We start from the raw sequence: 22014 nt of genomic DNA, 5'->3' as shown, positions 1-22014 counted from the left end.
CCCTGGACTCTGCTTTGTCCAATCTCTTATGTAATAAAGTCACATTTGCATTTAAAACATTCCACATGTCCAACCAATCAGGTGTCGGCGTTGCCGACGGAGACACCACAATCATCTGCTCCACCTCCTCCTTCGATGAGCCTTCCGCTTCAGACATGCCGACACACGCGTACCGACACCCCCACACACACAGGGATATATTTATATGGAGACAGTTCTCCAATAAGGCCCTTTGGAGAGACAGAGAGAGAGTATGCCAGCACACACCCAGCGCCAACTGACACTGGAAATCAAATTCCCAGATAAACAGCGCTTTTATATATCAATATACACTCACTGCGCCAATTATAAGTGCCCCCCCCCCCCCCTCTTTTTGCCCTCTGTCACCGTGTTCAGCAGGGGAGAGTCCGGGAAGCTAGCTTCTCTGCAGTGTGCTGTGGAGAAAATGGCGCTGGTTAGTGCTGTGGGATCAAGCTCCGCCCCCTCAGCGGCGGCCTTCGGTCCCGCTCAAATTTTCAATACTGGCGGGGGATTGTATAATCTACTGCCATGTCTTGACAAAGGTCTAAGGACCGAAACACGTCGGCAGACTGCTGTGTGAGTAGCCTTCTTTTTTAACAGTGACGGATCTGGACTTTTTATGCTTGATGTAATTTTTGGTAACTTTTAAATACTTGATTTTTATGGAATTGTTTTACCACCACATCTATATATTTATGTGTTGTCGGTAATGCTTCATATGTTCCCCTGAGGAACTAATAAATTGTTAAAACTTTTTTTGGAGACTACGAGCCTCTTGGTTTTGGCTGTCGAACCTGTTGCAGTAAAGATACCTTGATGGGAATTATGCTGCTTACCTACTTGTGAGTTGGGGTACGCCCATAAGATAATTTGAACCACCTTAAAGATACCTTTACGGAAGTCACCCCATTGATCACTGTGTGAGTTGGGGGTACGCATACCTGTTTTTAAGATCGGTGGAGGGTCTTTTATGCGATAGGTCATTAATTGTGCACTAACACGTGTGTGGATCAATTCGGGTGTGTGTATATATGAGAACAGTTCCGCAGATAAAAAAATCCAATTAGATACAGAGGATACTACACATTGTTTGTTTCTTTCCCTTCCGTATGAGGTGACCCTGAGACAGGAGCGTACATCAGGAACCATACCTTGAAATAAGAGGGAAAAGAAACCTTGATAGGAGTTCACATTTCCATAGCTGTGTGAGTTGGGGTACAATACCCAGGTTTATCTCTTAGATATTGAAACTCTGAATATCCAGATTTCGTGTTTAGAAGAACAAAGATACCTTGATGTGTTTTATACACCCACGAACAGCGTGAGTGGGGGTACGCCTAATACAAAACTCTCACCCATTCTAATAGGAAAGTGACTGAATATTGTCATAATCTTTTTCCTTTTTATGCGCTTAATGAAAGTATTGATCCTACCTTTTTTTTCCTTCTGTTTATATAACTATATTAGCCAGTCCTAGAGGTTTATTATTGCTGCCCAGGGCGCCCGCGGGAGTGTACAGCACCGCTGGGGGAGGTGATGGAGCTGCAGCAGGAGATGTCTGACTGACATCTAACACAGTCAGTGTCTCTGCTGCAGCCCTTGAAGTCTTCAAAATTCTTTAAAAGCTTCTCTCAGGGCTGCTAGAGCAGCCCCCTTGTTAAGTGCCTGCTTATTGCATGGCACCAACTACAAAACTGAGCTCCTGTGCACGGAGGCGGGGTTATAGAGGAGGTGGGGCTAGGCATTATGGGAACAGTCAAAGCTTTGAGCCTGTTGGTGCCTCGGATCAAGATCCTACTCTACACCCCAATGTCATTCCGTGTGGTGCCCAGTGTACCCCGCAGCAGAAATATTGGCAACATAGCTCCAGGATGACATCATTGAACTGCCCGCATTACAGCTGCATCAGCTTGTGTTTAAATCATGAATGGCAACACTTGTAAAAACAAATAACAGAACATGGTATTCAATATAGAAGGGGTGGACCATGGCTTCAAAGCAGTGAGCAACCAATCAAAATAATAAGCCACTTGTTTACAAATCTCCAAACAAAAACAGTACATAAATATGTAATGAAGTGCATTGAACTTTACATTAACATAGGAGAACCTGAGCTGACTTGGGGTGTGGTGAGTACAGTAAACCAATTGAAGAACACATAGAATATATTTATGTGGCTATTGTCAGGACTTCAATCTAAAACATAAAGAAAGCAAAACAAAACCCACATAAAAGAGGTTAGACAGATCCGTAGATTTTTTCCTGCCATTACATTTTACATTATCACCGCTATGACAAGTGTTTAAAGGATTGATTGGCTGTATTCTCAAAATGATTGCTTCTTAGTGTAAGTGACAGGTTCACTTTAAGAACTAAATCACCTTTTGAGGTTATAGCACTGGAGGTAACAAGCGTTTGGGTATAAATGTCAATCACACAATCCCACACTGACACAAGCAGATCAGCAATTCTTTTTTATTTGTGCGATCAATAAAATAGAAATAAACGAAAAAACTGAAATTAAATTATTTAGCTCTCATCTGCCTCCAGGTTGATATTGTTTCCAAACTTGGCGTAAAGCTGCACTTTCAGATCTGCAAGAACTTGATGTATAGATTCTACTTTCGACTGCAAAGACTTTATTTCCTCCTCCAATCCTTTCTGGTTTGGAAATAAAGAAAAACTTGTTAACACACAAAAAGTGATAATAAACCTGGAAGAACACATTTAATCGTTATAGGTGTATAACAGCGACTAGTTCACAGGCAGTTATCACATGATACATCCGACCAATTCAACTTACATTCTGTTATTGGTGTCACAGGAATGCAAAAGACTTGCAACGGGTGACATGAAAAATAAGAATTTACTTACCGATAATTCTATTTCTCGTAGTCCGTAGTGGATGCTGGGGACTCCGTCAGGACCATGGGGAATAGCGGGCTCCGCAGGAGACAGGGCACATCTAAAAAAGCTTTTAGGTCACATGGTGTGTACTGGCTCCTCCCCCTATGACCCTCCTCCAAGCCTCAGTTAGGTACTGTGCCCGGACGAGCGTACACAATAAGGAAGGATCTTGAATCCCGGGTAAGACTCATACCAGCCACACCAATCACACCGTACCACTTGTGATCTGAACCCAGTTAACAGTATGATAACAAAACGAAGTAGCCTCTGAAAAGATGGCTCACAACAAGAATAACCCGATTTTTGTAACAATAACTATGTACAAGCATTGCAGACAATCCGCACTTGGGATGGGCGCCCAGCATCCACTACGGACTACGAGAAATAGAATTATCGGTAAGTAAATTCTTATTTTCTCGAACGTCCTAGTGGATGCTGGGGACTCCGTCAGGACCATGGGGATTATACCAAAGCTCCCAAACGGGCGGGAGAGTGCGGATGACTCTGCAGCACCGAATGAGAGAACTCCAGGTCCTCCTTAGCCAGAGTATCAAATTTGTAAAATTTTACAAACGTGTTCTCCCCTGACCACGTAGCTGCTCGGCAAAGTTGTAATGCCGAGACCCCTCGGGCAGCCGCCCAAGATGCGCCCACTTTCCTAGTGGAGTGGGCCTTTACAGATTTAGGCTGTGGCACGCCTGCCACAGAATGTGCAAGTTGGATTGTGCTACAGATCCAACGTGCAATCGTCTGTTTAGACGCAGGAGCACCCATATTGTTGGGTGCATACAATATAAACAGCAAGTCAGACTTTCTGACTCCAGCCGTCCTAAACTATATATATATATATATATATATATATATATATATATATATTTTTTTTAGGGTCCTGACAACGTCTATTAACCTGGAGTCCTCCAAGTCCCTAGAAGCCGCAGGCACCATAATAGGTTGTTTCAGGTGAAAAACCTGACACCCCCTTAGGAAGAAAACTGGAGACGAGTCCCAGTTCTGCCCTGTCCGAATGGAAATTTAAATATGGGCTTTTGTAAGACAAAGCCGCCCATTCTGACAATCGCCTGGCCGAGGCCAGGACCAACAGCATGGTCACTGTCCATGTGAGATATTGGTCAACAGCATGTTCACTTTCCATGTGATATATTTCAAATCCACAGATTTGAGCGGTTCAAACCAATATGATTTTAAGGAATCCCAACACTATGTTGAGATCCCACGGTGCCACTAGAGGCACAAAAAGGGGTGTATATGCAATACTCACTTGACAATCTGGACTTCAGGAACTGAAGTCAATTCTTTTCGGAAGAAATTCTACAGGGCCGAAACTTAAAACCTTAAAGAACCCCAATTTTAGGCTCAAAACACTCCTGTTTTCAGGAAGTGTAGAATTCGACCTAGTTGAATTTTCTTCGTGGGGCCTTCCTGGCCTCACCCACGCAACATATTTTTACCACCTGTGGTGATGACGTTGTGCGGTCACCTCCTTCCTGGCTTTGACCAGGGTAGGTATGACCTCTTATGGAATGCCTTTTTCCTTCAGGATCCGGCATTCAACCGCCATGCCGTCAAACGCAGCCGCGGTAAGTCTTGGAATAGACATGGTACCTGCTGAAGCAAGTCCCTTCTTAGCTCCCCAGGCCCTTAGTCCTCTGTGAGCATCTCTTGAAGTTCCGGGTACCAAGTCCCTCTTGGCCAATCCGGAGTCACGAGTATAGTTCATACTCCTCTATATCTTATAATTCTCAATACCTTGGTTATGAGAAGCAGAGGAGGGAACACATACACCGACTGTTACACCCACGGTGTTACTAGGACATCCACAGCTATCGCCTGAAGGTCTCATGACCTGGCGCAATACCTGTCCCGTTTCTTGTTCGGGCGGGACGCCATCATTTCCACCTTTGGTCTTTGCCAATGGCTCACAATCATGCGGAAAAACTTCCCTATGAAGTTCCCACTCTCCCAGGTGGAGGTCATGCCTGCTGAGGAAGTCTGCTTCCCAGTCGTCCACTCCCGGAGAGAACACTGCTGACAGTGCTATCACATGATTTTCCGCCTAGCGAAAAATCCTTGCAGTTTTTTCACTGCCCTCCAGCTTCTTGTGTCGCCGTTTGTTTACGTGGGCGACTGCCGTGATGTTATCCCACTGGATCAATACCGGCTGACCTTGAAGCAGAGGTCTTGCTAAGTTTAGAGCCTTATAATTTTGCTCTTAGCTCTATCTATGTGGAGAGAATTCTCCAGACTTGATCACACTTTCCTGGAAATTTTTTCCCTGTGTGACTGCTCCCCAGCCTCTCAGGCTGGCCTCCGTGGTCACCAGCATCCAATCCTGAATGCTGAATCTGTGGCCCTCTAGAAGATGAGCACTCTGTAATCACCACAGGAGAGACACCCTTGTCCTTGGATATAGGGTTATCCGCTGATGCATCTGAAGATGCGATCCGGACCATTTGTCCAGCAGATCCCACTGAAGAGTTCTTGCGTGAAATCTGCCGAATGGAATTGCTTCGTAATAAGCCACCATTTTTTACCAGGACTCTTGTGCAATGATGCACTGACACTTTTCCTGGTTTTAGGAGGATCCCGATTAGCTCGGATAACTCCCTGGCTTTCTCCTCTGGGAGAAACACCTTTTTCTGGACTGTGTCCAGAATCATCCCTAGGAACAGTAGACGTGTCCTCGGAAAAGCTACGATTTTGGAATATTTAAAATCCACTCGTGCTGTCGTAGAACTATTAAAGATAGTGCTACTCCGACCTCCAACTGTTCTCTGGACCTTGCCCTTATCAGGAAAGCGTCCAAGTTTCTTTTAAGAAGAATCATCATTTCGGCCATTACCTTGGTAAAGACCCGGGGCGCCGTGGACAATCCAAACGGCAGCGTCTGAACTGATAGTGACAGTTCTGTACCACGAACCTGAAGTACCCTTGGTGAGAAGGGCAAATTTGGACATGTAGGTAAATGTCCCTGATATCCAGTGACACCATCTCGTCCCCTTCTTCCTGGTTCGCTATCACTGCTCTGAGTGACTCCATCTTGATTTGAACGCTGGTATGTAAGTGTTCAAATATTTCAGATCTCACCGAGCCGTTTGGCTTCAGTACCACAATATAGTGTGGAATAATACCCCCTCCCTTGTTGTAGGAGGGGTACTTTGATTATCACCTGCTGGGAATACAGCCTGTGAATTGTTTCCAATACTGCCTCCCTGTCGGAGGTAGACGTTGGTAAAACAGACTTCCGGAACTTGTGAGGAAGAGACGTCTCGAATTTCCAATGTACACCTGGGATACTACATGTAGGATCCAGGAGTCCCCTTGCGAGTGAGCCCACTGCGTGCTGAAACTCTTGAGATGACCCCCTACCGCACCTGAGTCCGCTTGTACTGCCCCAGCGTCATGCTGCGGACTTGGCAGAAGCTGTGAAGGGCTTCTGTTCCTGGGAATGGGCTGCTTGCTGCAGTCTTCTTCCCGTTCCTCTACCCCTGGGCAGATATGACTGGCCTTTGCCCGCCTGCCCGTATGGGGACGAAAGGACTGAGACTGAAAAGACTGTGTCCTTTTCTGCTGAGATGTGACTTGGGGAACAAAAGGTGGATTTTTCAGCTGTTGCCATGGCCACCAGGTCCGATGGACCGCCCCTTTATACGGCAATACTTCCATGTGCCGTCTGGAATCTGCCTCACCTGACCACTGTCGTGTCTTCGTCTGGCAGATATGGACATCACATTTACTCTTGATGCCAGAATGCAAATATCCCTCTGCGCATCACGCATATATAGAAATGCATCCTTAAAATGCTCTATAGACAATAAAATCTTGTCCCTGTCAAGGGTATCAAAATTTTCAGTCAGGAAATCCGACCAAGCCCCCTCAGCGCTGCACATCCAGTCTGAGGCGATTGCTGGTCGCAGTATAACACCAGTATGTGTGTATATACTTCTTAGGCTATTTTTCAGCTTCCTATCAGCTGGCTCCTTGAGGGCGGCCGTATCTGGAGACGGTAACGCCACTTGTTTTATAAGCGTGTGAGCGCCTTATCCACCCTAAGGTGTGTTTCCCAACTCGCCCTTACTTCTGGCGGGAAAGGGTATACCGCCCATAACTTTCTATCGGAGGAACCCCACGTATCATCACACACTTCATTTAATTTATCCGATTCAGGCAAAACTACAAGTAGTTTATTCACACCCTAGAAAATACCCTTATTTGTGGTACTTGTAGTATCAGAAATATGTAACACCTCCTTCATTGCCCTTAACATGTAACGTGTGGCCCTAAAGGAAAATACGTTTGTTTCTTCACCGTCGACACTGGAGTCAGTGTCCGTGAGGTAAATGGGCGTTTTTACAAGCCCCTGACGGTGTCTGAGACGCCTGGACAGGTACTAATTTGTTTGCCGGTCGTCTCATGTCGTCAACCGGCTCGCAGCGTGTTGACATGATCACGTACTTCCACAAGTAAGCCATCCATTCCGGTGTCGACTCCCTAGAGAGTGACATCACCATTACAGGCAATTTGCTCCGCCTCCTCACCAACATTTTTCTCATACATGTCGACACACACGTACCGACATACAGCACCCACACAGGGAATGCTCTGATAGAGGACAGGACCCACTAGCCCTTTGGGGAGACAGAGGGAGAGTTTGCCAGCACACACCAAAATGCTATAATTATACAGGGACAACCTTTATAAAAGTGTTCCTCCCTTATAGCATTTAATATATATTTATATCGCCAAATCAGTGCCCCCCCTCTCTGTTTTAACCCTGTTTCTGTAGTGCAGTGCAGGGGAGAGCATGGGAGCCTTCCCCTCAGCCTTTCTGTGAGGGAAAATGGCGCTGTGTGCGGAGGAGAATAAGCTCCGCCCCCTTTTCGGCGGGTTTTTTCTCCCGGTTTTTAAGAACTGGCCTGGGTTAAAATACATACATATAGCCTTAATGGCTATATGTGATGTATTTATTTTGCCAATAAGGTACTTATATTGCTGCCCAGGGCGCCCCCAGCAGCGCCCTGCACCCTCCGTGACTAGGTCAGTGAGCCGTGTGACAACAATGGCGCACAGCTGCAGTGCTGTGCGCTACCTTCATGAAGACTGTGAAGTCTTCTGCCGCCTGTTTCCGGACCTCCGTTCTGCCGTCTTCTTCAGCGTCTGTAAGGGGGATCGGCGGCGCGGCTCCGGGACGAACCCCAGGCTGACCTGTGTTCCGACTCCCTCTGGAGCTCAGTGTCCAGTAGCCTAAGATCCCAATCCATCCTGCACGCAGGTGAGTTGGAGATCTCTCCCCTAAGTCCCTCGTTGCAGTGATCTTGTTGCCAGCAGGAATCACTGAATGAAACCTAAAAAAAAACTTTTCTAAACAGCTCTTTAAGAGAGCCACCTAGATTGCACCCTTCTCGGACGGGCACAAAAACCTAACTGAGGCTTGGAGGAGGGTCATAGGGGGAGGAGCCAGTACACACCATGTGACCTAAAAGCTTTTTTAGATGTGCCCTGTCTCCTGCGGAGCCCGCTATTCCCCATGGTCCTGACGGAGTCCCCAGCATCCACTAGGACGTTAGAGAAATTAATCTGAAATTTAAGCTAAAACTTCCAGCAAGTGTGGAATGGACATTAGTCAGAACATTTAACCAATGAGTCTTTGCAGTTTAATTGTAGCAATCTTTTTAATAAAAGCATCTGAACAACATAGAAGGGATTAAAATCCAAAAAGTGAGATAGTCACAAACTATTTCAGTAATATAAGAGTATCACTAAAAGTGAGAAAACAATCAAACACATTAGAATCGAATGGCAAGAGCAAGCAAAATTAATCCAAGAGACATGGGAGGGGGAAGGGAAAGGTTATCGTGATAGGTCAACGGAATGATAACAGATGAATATAGCCCCAGTATAGTATTTCATATTGCTTACCAATAGGATTTACAGTTATGTACTATACTGGGAATATATTCTATTTGGTAAAGGTGCATACACACGGAGAGATTTTGACTATGAGAGATTTTGACTGAGGGATTTCCCTTGAACTGGCAGTAGGAGATTTTGACTAACTTTTCCAGCGATTTGGACTATGGGCGATTTTGGCTAACTCATTCAAGCAAGGGGATGCTTTTTCTTTTCCAGCGACCTAGCCAAAATTGATTTGCCTGCACATTCTATTTTTAGCAGCGATGGTGACCTGGCGGGGATGTGCATCACTATCGCTGGCTGTGTACACATGGAGAGATATGCACTAACTTTCTGAGCGATTTTGACTATATAGTCTAAATCGCTTAGTTATATCGCTCCGTGTGTATGCACCTTTAGTCAGATTGCTTTTCTAATGAAGGAAAGGGATGGCATGACTCAATTTCCACAAGAGCGCAATATGTCAGGTCTCTGCACTGAGCATATGCCAGTTGAGTTTTTGCATGTGCTTTGAAACACCAGGTATTAACCTAGGAAATATGGAGAAGGTAAGGCAGGGACACTAATGTTCGTTACCAGGTAAACAGTCCACATGAAAATCAATTTCGGACAACAACAAAATGTATGCAGTCAGTGCCTACCTGACTGCATCCCATCCAACATAACGGAGAGGAAGATGGGAAAATTCATGCAAGAGCTGCAAGACTATATACCATTGGAGGTAGATTTTCAGAGAATTTGCTGTTTAACTGCACAACATAGTTGATGATACCAGATTATTATTTTACCCATTTCAAAGACTCAGTACCAAGAGTCTCGCTTTTACAAGTTCATGGCAGTGATAGTAGATGAGTCAGTAGGTGGTAGATAAGCCTCTAGCAGTACAGATGGTGTAATGGTTTGCATTACTGCCTCACAGCACTGAGGTCATGGGTTTGATTCCTACCATGGCCCTAACTGCGGAGTTTGTATATTCTCCCCGTACTTGCGTGGGTTTCCTCCCACAATCCAAAAATACACTGGTAGGTCATTTGGCTCCCAACAAAAATGAACCCTAGTGAATGTGTCTGTGTACATGTGATAGGGAATCTAGATTGTAAGCTCCATTGGGGCAGGGACTGATGTGAATGGGCAAATATTCGCTGTAAAGCGCTGCGGAATATGTGTGCGCTCTATAAAAAACTGGTAGCAGATAAGCGCAAGTAACAGACTCCAAGGTGGTAAATCTTTTGGGTGTATGTCCTGCTTCATTAAGGACTCTTCTCAAATCATAAATAAATAGCTTAGTTTGCACTGAAGGGAATAGAGCAGGGGGTCCCAACCACAGTCCTCAACTATACAATTATCTGACAGGTTGGAATGAAAATCTGGTAATGGATGGGAGCAAATGACAATCAACCATTTGCTCCCAAATACTGGAAAATGGACAAAACCTGTCATTCAGACAAACTGGTTAAAACACAGCTTTAACCAATTTGCATGAACAACAGTTTGACAATTTTTCAATGTTTAGGAGCAAATGGTTGATTGTCATTTGCTGTCATCGATTACCAGATTTTCATTCCACCCAGGCAGATAATTGTATAGTGTATGCCCATCTTAACAGTCTAGGTTCTAAGGATAGCCTTACATGAGCACAGGTGTCTTAATTAGCACATCAGTTATATTGATTTAATGATCTGTGCTCACATATGGAAATAACCAAAACCTGGACTGGTAAACTTGGCACACACTGTACCAGTGGTTGCCAAACTTTTTTGAATCACATCACCCTATCACCCTATCAAAATTTTTCCATGGCACCCCAGGCCAAAAGTTTCTTATTGTGAAATGTAAAAAGAAATATTCAATTAAGTAAATTGTGTTTATATATCATCCTTGGGTTCAATTGTGTAGCAAAGGGACAGGATTTGCTTTTTTTTGTCCCATATTTTAGGATTGACAACCAGCAGCTCTGGTTTTGCCTATTACATTGACCATAAATAATTTGTCCTGGACAACCAATCCAAGGCACCCCTGCAAGTGGCCCGGCACACAGTTTGAGAACCACTACGCCACAGGTTCTCAAACTCGGTCCTCAGGACCCCACACAGTGCATGTTTTGCAGGTAACCCAGCAGGTGCACAGGTGTATTACTTACAGACACATTTTAAAAGGTTCACAGGTGGTGCTAATTATTTCACTTGGGATTCTATGAGGAGACCTGCAAAACATGCACTGTGTGGGGTAGTGAGGACAGAGTTTGAGAACCTGTGCACTACACTGTACAGGCTGGAATGAAATTCAGATAATGGATGAGAGCAAAGGTGAATCGATAATTTGCTCTCATCCATTACCAGATTTTTATTCCAACCAGCCAGATCTGCAGATTATCTGACATATAATTAATTAATTGTATAGTGTATGCCCATTTTAGTGTGCCTTGAGAACCAAGACAGGGAAACACTGGCATAGTCTTGCAACATGTACTGTAAGTGCTTGAAAAAAACAAAAAGCAACTGAACTAGAATGGAAATTTTAATTATATACACTTTACAAGTCCATGAGATATGCTTTATCCATTTAGTAAGATCTCCCAATGGTGTAATACCTCAGTATTACACCACTGTGCATACATGCATCAGGATTAAAGGGCATTCAATAAGTCATGAGTCTCCAGTGGGTTTTGTCATCACACACAATAGGGGGTCATTAGGATAAGTAAGATATTGCTTATTTTTGCTATCAACTCTATGAGGGATACAAAACAATATGTTTTCCAACCCTAACATTGCAGTGTGTCATCATGTAAGGTTCTCACTGTACCTCATGGTGAACTGACTGTCAATAAAAGTGTACATGGAATCTTCACATTCATAGTAATCAATTGTTCATCTTATTTGCAGATTATAATTCTTAGATACAACAGATCTGCAGTGTAGGTACATTTATCCAATGCATAGATAAGTATTACATCCGATAAGCAACAAAAGAAAAACATATCAGGCATAAAATGCATTTATACTAGACAAAACTCTCTCCGTTGTCTTGTCTAGTATAACACAGACTCTGGGTGCACCACCAATACAAACATTGTTAGGAATTGTCCTCATACTTGTTTAATTTTGGTTTCTTTAAGATGATTAGTATAGTATCAATGATCAGTGCGGTATCCTCCATACCTGTAACATAAAATGCATTTTGCAAGGTGGCGGTCGCCTTTTAGTAGAATGGTTATTAACCCCTTGCCTGGCTTGGACGCATTTGATGCGACCGAACCCAGGAGTCCGTTACCTGGCTCAGTCGTATAACATACGACCCGCTGCCCCTGGCATCCACAGAACCCGGCCTCCCCAGCCCGCAGCAACTTTTTCCATCAGTGATGAGGAGTCATCATTGCTGGAATCGCACCCCGGAATGCCATGCAGCCAGCATTCTGGAGCGCATGCTCTGGGAATAAAAGTGCGGGTAGAGGTGAGGCCTATGGAGGCAGGAAAACAGTGTGTGTTTGTGTACAATGCAAAAGAGAACATGACCATCATACAACTCTGTCTCAAGCATATAAAATTAAGAATGTTTTAAAATAAGAATTTACTTACCGATAATTCTATTTCTCGTAGTCCGTAGTGGATGCTGGGGACTCCGTCAGGACCATGGGGTTTAGCGGCTCCGCAGGAGACAGGGCACAATAATAAAAGCTTTAGGATCAGGTGGTGTGCACTGGCTCCTCCCCCTATGACCCTCCTCCAAGCCTCAGTTAGGATACTGTGCCCGGACGAGCGTGCATAATAAGGAAGGATATTGAAGCCCGGGTAAGACTCATACCAGCCACACCAATCACACCGTACAACCTGTGATCTGAACCCAGTTAACAGTATGATAACAACGAAGGAGCCTCTGAAAAGATGGCTCACAACAAGAATACCCGATTTTTGTAACAATAACTATGTACAAGTATTGCAGACAATCCGCACTTGGGATGGGCGCCCAGCATCCACAACGGACTACGAGAAATAGAATTATCGGTAAGTAAATTCTTATTTTCTCTAACGTCCTAAGTGGATGCTGGGGACTCCGTCAGGACCATGGGGATTATACCAAAGCTCCCAAACGGGCGGGAGAGTGCGGATGACTCTGCAGCACCGAATGAGAGAACTCCAGGTCCTCCTCAGTCAGGGTGTGCCCCTGACCAAGTAGCAGCTCGGCAAAGTTGTAAAGCCGAGACCCCTCGGGTAGCCGCCCAAGATGAGCCCACTTCCTTGTGGAATGGGCTTTTACTGATTTTGGCTGTGGCAAGCCTGCCACAGAATGTGCAAGCTGAATTGTACTACAAATCCAGCGAGCAATCGTCTGCTTAGAAGCAGGAACACCCATCTTGTTGGGTGCATACAGGCTAAACAGCGAGTCAGATTTTCTGACTCCAGTCGTCCTGGAAACATATATTTTCAGGGCCCTGACAACGTCAAGTAACTTGGAGTCCTCCAAGTCCCTAGTAGCCGCAGGTACCACAATAGGTTGGTTCATGTGAAAAACAGAAAACACCTTAAGGAGAAATTGAGGACGAGTCCTCAATTCTGCCCTGTCAGAATGAAAAATTAAGTAAGGGCTTTTATATGATAAACTGAAGCCAGGGCTAATAGAATCTTCACCTTCCATGTGAAATATTTTAATTCCACAGTGGTGAGTGGATCAAACCAATGTGACTTTAGGAAACTCAAAACAACATTGAGATCCCAAGGTGCCACTGGGGGCACAAAAGGAGGCTGTATATGCAGTACCCCTTTTACAAACGTCTGAACTTCAGGCACTGAAGCCAGTTCTTTCTGGAAGAAATTTGACAGGGTCGAAATTTGAACCTTAATGGACCCTAATTTTAGGCCTATAGACAGTCCTGTTTTCAGGAAATGTAGGAAACGACCCAGTTGGAATTCCTCTGTAGGGACCTTCTTGGCCTCACACCACGCAACATATTTTCGCCAAAATGCGGTGAAAATGTTTTCCGGTTACATCCTTCCTGGCTTCGACCAGGGTAGGGATGACTTCATCTGGAATGCCCTTTCAGGATCCGGCGTTCAACTGCCATGCCGTCAAACGCAGCCGCGGTAAGTCTTGGAACAGACAAGGCCCCTGCTGGAGCAGGTCCTTTCTTAAAGGTAGAGGCCACGGTTCTTCCGTGAGCATCTCTTGAAGTTCCGGGTACCAAGTCCTTCTTGACCCATCCGGAACCACGAGTATCGTTCTTACTCATCTCCTTCTTATGATTCTCAGTACTTTTGGTATGAGATGCCTAGGAGGGAACACATACCCTGACTGGTACACCCACAGTGTTACCAGAGCGTCCACCGCTATTGCCTGAGGGTCCCTTGACCTGGCGCAATATTTGTCTAGTTTTTTGATCAGGCGGGACGCCATCATGTCCACCTTTGGTTTTTCCCAACGGTTTACAATCATGTGGAAGACTTCCCGCTGAAGTCCCCACTCTCCCGGGTGGAGGTTATGCCTGCTGAGGAAGTTTGCTTCCCAGTTTTCCACTCCCGGAATTAACACTGCTGAGAGTGTTATCACATGATTTTTCGCCCAGCGAAGAATCCTTGCAGTTTCTGCCATTTCCCTCCTGCTTCATGTGCCGCCCTGTCTGTTTACGTGGGCGACTGCCGTGATGTTGTCCCACTGGATCAATACCGGCTGACCTTGAAGCAGAGGTCTTGCTAAGCTTAGAGCCTTGTAAATTGCCCTTAGCTCCAGTATATTTATGTGGAGAGAAGTCTCCAGACTTGATCACACTCCCTGGAAATTTTTTTTTTTCCTTGTGTGACTGCTCCCCAGCCACTCAGGCTGGCATCCGTGGTCACCAGGACCCAGTCCTGAATGTCGAATCTGCGGCCCTTTCATAGATGAGCACTCTGCAGCCACCGCAGAAAAAAACACCCTTGTCCTTGGAGACAGGGTTATCCGCTGATGCATCTGAAGATGCGATCCGGACCATTTTCCCAGCAGATTCCACTGAAAGGTTCTTGCGAGAAATCTACCGAATGGGATCGCTTTGTAAGAAACCACCATTTTTCACAGGACCTTTGTGCAATGATGCACTGATACTTTTCCTGGTTTTAGGAGGTTCCTGACTAGCTCGGATAACTCCCTGGTCTTCTTCTCCGGGAGAAAACATCCTTTTCTGGACTGTGTCCAGAATCATTCCTAGGAACATTAGACGTGTCGTCGGAAAAAGCTGCGATTTTGGAATATTTAGAATCCACTCGTGCTGTCGTAGAACTACTTGAGATAGTGCTACTCCGACCGCCAACTGTTCTCTGGACCTTGCCCTTATCAGGAAAGCGTCCATATTTCTTTTAGGAAGAATCATCATTTCGGCCATTACCATGGTAAAGACCCGGGGTGCCGTGGACAATCCAAACGGCAGCGTCTGAACTGATAGTGACAGTTCTGTACCACGAACCTGAGATACCCTTGGTGAGAAGGGCAAAATTTGGACATGTAGGTAAGCGTCCCTGATATCCAGTGACACCATATCGTCCTGGTTCGCTATCACTGCTCTGAGTGACTCCATCTTGATTTGAACCCTTGTATGTAATTGTTCAAATCTTTTAGATCTCACCGAGCCGTTTGGCTTCAGTACCACCATATAGTGTGGAATAATACCCCTTCCCTTGTTGTAGGAGGGGTACTTTGATTATCACCTGCTGGGAATACAGCCTGTGAATTTTTTTCCAATACTGCCTCCCTGTCGGAGGGAGACGTTGGTAAAGCAGACTTCAGGAACTTGTGAGGGGAAGACGTCTCGAATTTCCAATGTACACCTGGAATACTACGTGTAGGATCCAGGAGTCCACTTGCGAGTGAGCCCACTGCGTGCTGAAACTCTTGAGATGACCCCCCACCGCACCTGAGTCCGCTTGTATGGCCCCAGCGTCATGCTGCGGACTTGGCAGAAGCTGTGGAGGACTTCTGTTCCTGGGAATGGGCTGCCTGCTGCAGTCTTCTTCCCTTTCCTCTAACCCTGGGCAGATATGACTGGCCTTTTGCCCGCCTGCCTTTATGGGTACGAAAGGACTGAGACTGAAAAGACTGTGTCCTTTTCTGCTGAGATGTGACTTGGGGTAACAAAAGTGGATTTTCCAGCTGTTGCCATGGCCACCAGGTCCGATGGATCGCCCCTTTATACGGCAATACTTCCATGTGCCGTCTGGAATCTGCATCACCTGACCACTGTCGTGTCTATAAACATCGTCTGGCAGATATGGACATCACATCTACTCTTGATGCCAGAATGCAAATATCCCTCTGCGCATCTCGCATATATAGAAATGCATCCTTAAAATGCTCTATAGTCAATAAAATATTGTTCCTGTCAAGGGTATCAATATTTTCAGTCAGGAAATCCGACCAAGCCCCCCCAGCGCTGCACATCCAGGCAGAGGCGATTGCTGGTCGTAGTATAACACCAGTATGTGTGTATATACTTTTTAGGATATTTTTCAGCTTCCTATCAGCTGGCTCTTTGAGGGCGGCCGTATCTGGAGACGGTAACGCCACTTGTTTTTATAAGCGTGTGAGCGCCTTATCCACCCTAAGGTGTGTTTCCCAACTCGCCCTCACTTCTGGCGGGAAAGGGTATACCTCCAATAATTTTCTATCGGAGGAAACCCACGTATCATCACACACTTTAATTTATCCGATTCAGGAAAAACTACAAGTAGATTATTCCCACCCTACATAATACCCTTATTTGTGGTACTTGTAGTATCAGAAATATGTAACACCTCCTTCATTGCCCTTAACATGTAACGTGTGGCCCTAAAGGAAAATACGTTTGTTTCTTCACCGTCGACACTGAAGTCAGTGTCCGTGTCTGTGTCGACCAACTGAGGTAAATGGGCGTTTTTACAAGCCCCTGACGGTGTCTGAGACGCCTGGACAGGTACTAATTTGTTTGCCGGCCGTCTCATGTCGTCAACCGACCTTGCATCGTGTTGACATTATCACGTAATTCCTAAATAAGCCATCCATTCCGGTGTCGACTCCCTAGAGAGTGACATCACCAATACAGGCAATTTGCTCCGCCTCCTCACCAACATCGTCCTCCTACATGTCGACACACACGTACCGACACACAGCACACACACAGGGAATGCTCTGATAGAGGACAGGACCCCACTAGCCCTTTGGGGAGACAGAGGGAGAGTTTGCCAGCACACACCAAAAACGCTATAATTATACAGGGACAACCCCTTATACAAGTGTTTTTCCCTTATAGCATTTTCACATATGTAATCATATCGCCAAATAAGTGCCCCCCCTCTCTGTTTTAACCCTGTTTCTGTAGTGCAGTGCAGGGGAGAGCCTGGGAGCCTTCCTCACAGCAGAGCTGAGCAGGAAAATGGCGCCGTGTGCTGAGGAGAATAGGCCCCGCCCCCTAAAACGGCGGGCTCTTCTCCCGGAGTTTGTGAGATCTGGCAGGGGTTAAATACATCCATATAGCCTAAGGGCTATATGTGATGTATTTTAGCCATAAAAAAGGTATAATACATTGCTGCCCAGGGCGCCCCCCCCAGCGCCCTGCACCCTCAGTGACCGCTGGTATGAAGTGTGCTGACAACAATGGCGCACAGCTGCAGTGCTGTGCGCTACCTTATGAAGACTGAAAGTCTTCTGCCGCCTGTTTCTGGACCTCTGGACCTCTTCAACTTCGGCATCTGCAAGGGGGGTCGGCGGCACGGCTCCGGGACGAACCCCAGGGTGAGACCTGTGTTCCGACTCCCTCTGGAGCTAATGGTGTCCAGTAGCCTAAGAAGCAAATCCATCCTGCACGCAGGTGAGTTTACTTCTCTCCCCTAAGTCCCTCGTAGCAGTGAGCCTGTTGCCAGCAGGACTCACTGAAAATAAAAAACCTAACTTAAACTTTTATTCTAAGCAGCTCAGGAGAGCCACCTAGATTGCACCCTTCTCGGCCGGGCACAAAAATCTAACTGAGGCTTGGAGGAGGGTCATAGGGGGAGGAGCCAGTGCACACCACCTGATCCTAAAGCTTTTATTATTGAGCCCTGTCTCCTGCGGAGCCGCTAAACCCCATGGTCCTGACGGAGTCCCCAGCATCCACTTAGGACGTTAGAGAAAATACTAAAAACATTTGTATTGCTTTTATATTGATGCAATTTATAAGATGGCATAAGGAAAGTCTGTGAAAAGGTGGGAAGTTGACTATTTTTTCCCACTTCCTAATTTATTTCAAGGAGGAGAATGGGAACAGAAATGAAGCGAGACAGACTTAAGGGGGGTACTCACGGAGCAATCGCTGCTTAAAATCTAAGCAATCTGACTAGATCGCTGCTTAAAATCTAAGCAATCACTCCGTGTGTACCCCTCACAGCGATAGCGATGCGCAGCCCTGCGCAACCCCCCCCCCCCCCCCCCCCCGTCTCCCCCCGCACGCTCAGCACACATCGCGCTAAAGGCCAGTGAGTATTGGCCTTTAATCCAATAACTATTTTCTAAGAACAAGGTTTTCTTGATAACACCGATATTGTAAACATCACTGGAAAAATAAGTCAATAGAATATTGGCAATCATCCCTCATCTAGCAGAGCTGGAGTGTTGCAGAACACGAAAACACAGACTTATTCCAGCACAGTCGCTTCCTGTAGACGGTGACAGCTCTGACTAATTAGCAACTGCACTAGAAGACAATATGGGTTTAAAAATCTCAAAAGCAAAAGGGGCGTGGGGGTGACCTGTCTTTCCTGAACCATTGCCGGCATGGAACCCCCAGATTTGTCAATTGGTTAAAATTAAAGCTAATGATTTTGGGATCCGGTCTCTAGGTAGACAGTGTCTAGGTCGACAGGTCAAAGGGTCAACATGTTTTTTTCAATTTTTTTTGCTATTTTTTTTTTTTTAACCTTTTCATACTTAACGATCCACGTGGACTACGATTGGAACGGTAATCTGCTTTGCCCGAAGCATGGCCAGCGAAGCGAGCCATGCGGGGGGACACGGTGCACTAATTGGGGTTCCCGGTCACTCTACGAAGAAAACGACACCAATTTAAAAAAAAAAAAAAAAAACTCATGTCGACCTTTTGACCTCTCGACCTAGACCATGTCGACCAATAGTTGTCGACCTAGAAACTGTCGACCTAGTTACTATCTACCTTCCATATCACACCCAATGATTTTTACAACGTAAATGATACAGTGGAATAATCTGCCCAGCCACCAATTATTACACCTATATCTTTTAGATGTGCCAGCCTCAAGCTCCCAAATCTTCTAAATATACATCTGTACATTATCTGTAGCAGTTCTGATGTACACAGAACATATTTAAAATGGTTACTGGAGGTTTTTTTTCCTTCTAGTAAAATGACAGGGGTCACCCTTGCTTGACACGCAGCATTTCTGGGTATAGACACCACCACCAAGAAATAATTGCACTACTGAAATGCCAGAAGAAACTTGTCAGTGTGGTGGAAAAGTCAATGGATATAGGACATATGGCTCATCCAATCAATTCCTTGATTAAGGTCAGTGCAAGCAGCCATTGTTATTTCTGTCTCTATTAGCTTTTTTATAGGAAAATAGCGGAGAGGTAGAAACAGGCACAGTCAGCAGACTGCCCATGTGCAGATGAATGTCACTGAAGCAGAGGCAGGATCTATTTTCCTCCCTCCTTGCTGTTACCTTCTCCAGTCAAGCCTCTGTGTGAAAAGTTCTCTCAGACATAGTATATAGGTCTATCCTCAAAATGGAGTCAGAACTAAAACCAGCTTTATGCACATGACCATACTGTGAAACCGAGACAGCACACACTTCTGATACAGAGACTGTAGATTTATGAATTTTGGATGTGGGGTTTCAAAATAATCAATAATGTGCTGTCTTTATAAATGGAGGTTTAGATACACATTTCAGAAGTCTGTGATAAATTCCAATACGAACTATTGCAACTTGTACTAGACACACAATTCTACTTGATCTTCTTTACTTAAATGGTTGCAGCATTCAGTTTAAAACATGGGTCTTCAACCTGCGGCCCTCCACCTGCTCTGGAACTGCACATCCCTGCCACAGTTTTGTCATTAACGCATGCTAAAACCGAGCAGGGCATGCTGGGATGTGCAGTTCCACAGCAGCTGGAGCGCCGCAGGTTGAAGACCCATGGTTTAAAAGAACAAATGTAATTGCTGTCTGGATTTACTTCAGGATAATTACCCTACTTGTTATTTGTCTGCTCACGTGACACCAGATAACACATCGGAAATAAATTCATACCTTGTTTTATCCATTACTGAACATGTCACTTACTTCAAACATACACTGCTGACTGACAGGTGGGTGGGCTTAGAATAAGGCTGCCACTTCCCTGAGCTATTTAAAGCGGAGCATTGCCCACTTAATTATACAGCTGCCAAGCAAGACAAACCTCGCCTGATAATGTAAGTGTATATCAGACAGGTACCATGTAAGTGGGAGAATGCAGCACAATTATCACAGTCCGTAGTATGTAAAAGCACAAGCTATGAATGGAACCATGAAGGACAAAATCCATAACGACAAGGCTATATCATGTAAAGCAATAAATAAAACAAGTATATAAACATATTACATATATAGGAGCTGCATAAAGTTCTTAATATCTAGATGTGTTTCATTTTGATAATAATTACAGAATAAACGTTTCTGCATACAGCTCCCTTGTCCCTCCACATAGATACAAACCTTGGCGGCTTCCAGCATCTCCTGAGTTTCCTCCTGGGAATGACTTATGAAGACGTCGCCAATTAGATAAGGATTAAGCAATGAATCTTCTAACATCATGATGTCGTCACAGGCGTCTTCCAGATTCTGAAGCTCTTTCTGCGGGGATATTTCACAAGCAAGTCAATGTTGTTTTACTATATCTGTCATTGATATTGCCAGCTTTATCACATCTAGGGGCCAATTTATAAAAAAATATTTGCGGTTTATTCCCCGAAAACACTCAGCTTTCTGGGCCCTTCCCCGTCGGTGCTTTCTGATAAATGCCCCTGCTAGAATTGCATATTGCATTGCATTACTGGTCGCTAATATCGTGCCCAAATTGCAATGTGAATGTTGATAGATTGGCCCCCTAGTACCAAATGTACCTAATATAAGGGTGTCGTAGGTGTCAGCTGCTGTGCTGTGACGAATGTTGATAAATGGGCACCCTAGTACCAAAAGGGTTGATTCTATTTCGGAGTGGGAGAAGGGACCTTCTGACGTATCTAGGGGAGGAGACACGTCAGCAGGGGGAGGAGCTACGGGCGAACAGGGTACCCGAAAAGTACGCTCGCCACGCTTCGGGCTCGGTGGCTCGCTCCCCTCGCCACCTGATTACTAAAGGTAATAGTTGGTGGCGTGGATAGTAGAGGAACTATCCCGCTGGCCTAGCTCCTCCCCCTTGTGTCGTAACCCCTCCCCCTTACGGAAAAGGTCCCTTAGCCCACTTGATTCTAGCATCTACCGTACCAAAAGTGCCTAATATAAAAGTGTGTTTTAGCAGTTAATTATATAGCGCAAACATATTCCGCAGCGCTTTACAGAGAATATTTGCCCATTGACATCAGTCATATAGAGGGGGCAATATACCTTTTTCACTTCTATCTCATCCTTCAGCTCGGTCACCCTGCTTGTACTTCTTGCAAAGATGTTAATTTTCTGCTGGTCCTCGAACGTAACGTTCACATCCTCAGCGACCTGTGTGTGCACACAATGCGGGGCATCAGACCCCGTGAAACGGATTCAGTGTATGTGTCTGTGGGGACGCTGCAGCCAGCGCTCCCCCCACCCTTTATGGCACTTACCCCAGCCGCCCGGCACTGCAGCGTAGCCATCCCAGGTCGAGCCTGCTGATCCCCGCCGCCCGGCACCGTGTGTGTGTGTGTGTGTGACTCGGAGGGGAGTCGCGATGGAGAAACGTCAGTGCAGTGCGACTTGCGGCCGCGTCACAGCGCCAGGCGGTGTCAAGCTGGTGGGCAGAGACGTTCCCTCCCCGTATGAAAGGAAAGGCGCTGTTGCCGGCGGGAAGTGCAGCGAGTAAGGAATAGCCGTAGGTGCCTTCCCCATTGATGGTTGCCACCGATGGTTGGTTGTAGCTGGATCCGTCGATGTTAGAACCAATACCACCAGTTACCTTCGATGG

General features: G+C 45.6%; 1 protein-coding gene across 1 annotated transcript; it reads right to left on the bottom strand.

Moving 5' to 3' along the window:
• Positions 1-2480: 2480 nt before the first annotated feature.
• On the bottom strand, positions 2481-21939 carry PFDN4 (prefoldin subunit 4). The gene is made up of 4 exons (XM_063959002.1): positions 21677-21939; positions 21462-21569; positions 20571-20708; positions 2481-2682 (listed from the first exon to the last, which is right to left on the bottom strand). Exons 1-4 carry the CDS (start codon positions 21704-21706, stop codon positions 2551-2553), a joined length of 408 nt encoding a protein of 135 aa, XP_063815072.1. The 5' UTR covers positions 21707-21939; the 3' UTR covers positions 2481-2550.
• Positions 21940-22014: the final 75 nt, after the last annotated feature.

This window comes from Pseudophryne corroboree, chromosome 3 (genome assembly GCF_028390025.1).
Source record: "Pseudophryne corroboree isolate aPseCor3 chromosome 3, aPseCor3.hap2, whole genome shotgun sequence".
NCBI lineage: Eukaryota > Metazoa > Chordata > Amphibia > Anura > Myobatrachidae > Pseudophryne > Pseudophryne corroboree.
The sequence above is the reverse complement of the archived record's forward strand: the minus strand, read 5'-3'. Positions and strand labels throughout refer to the sequence as shown.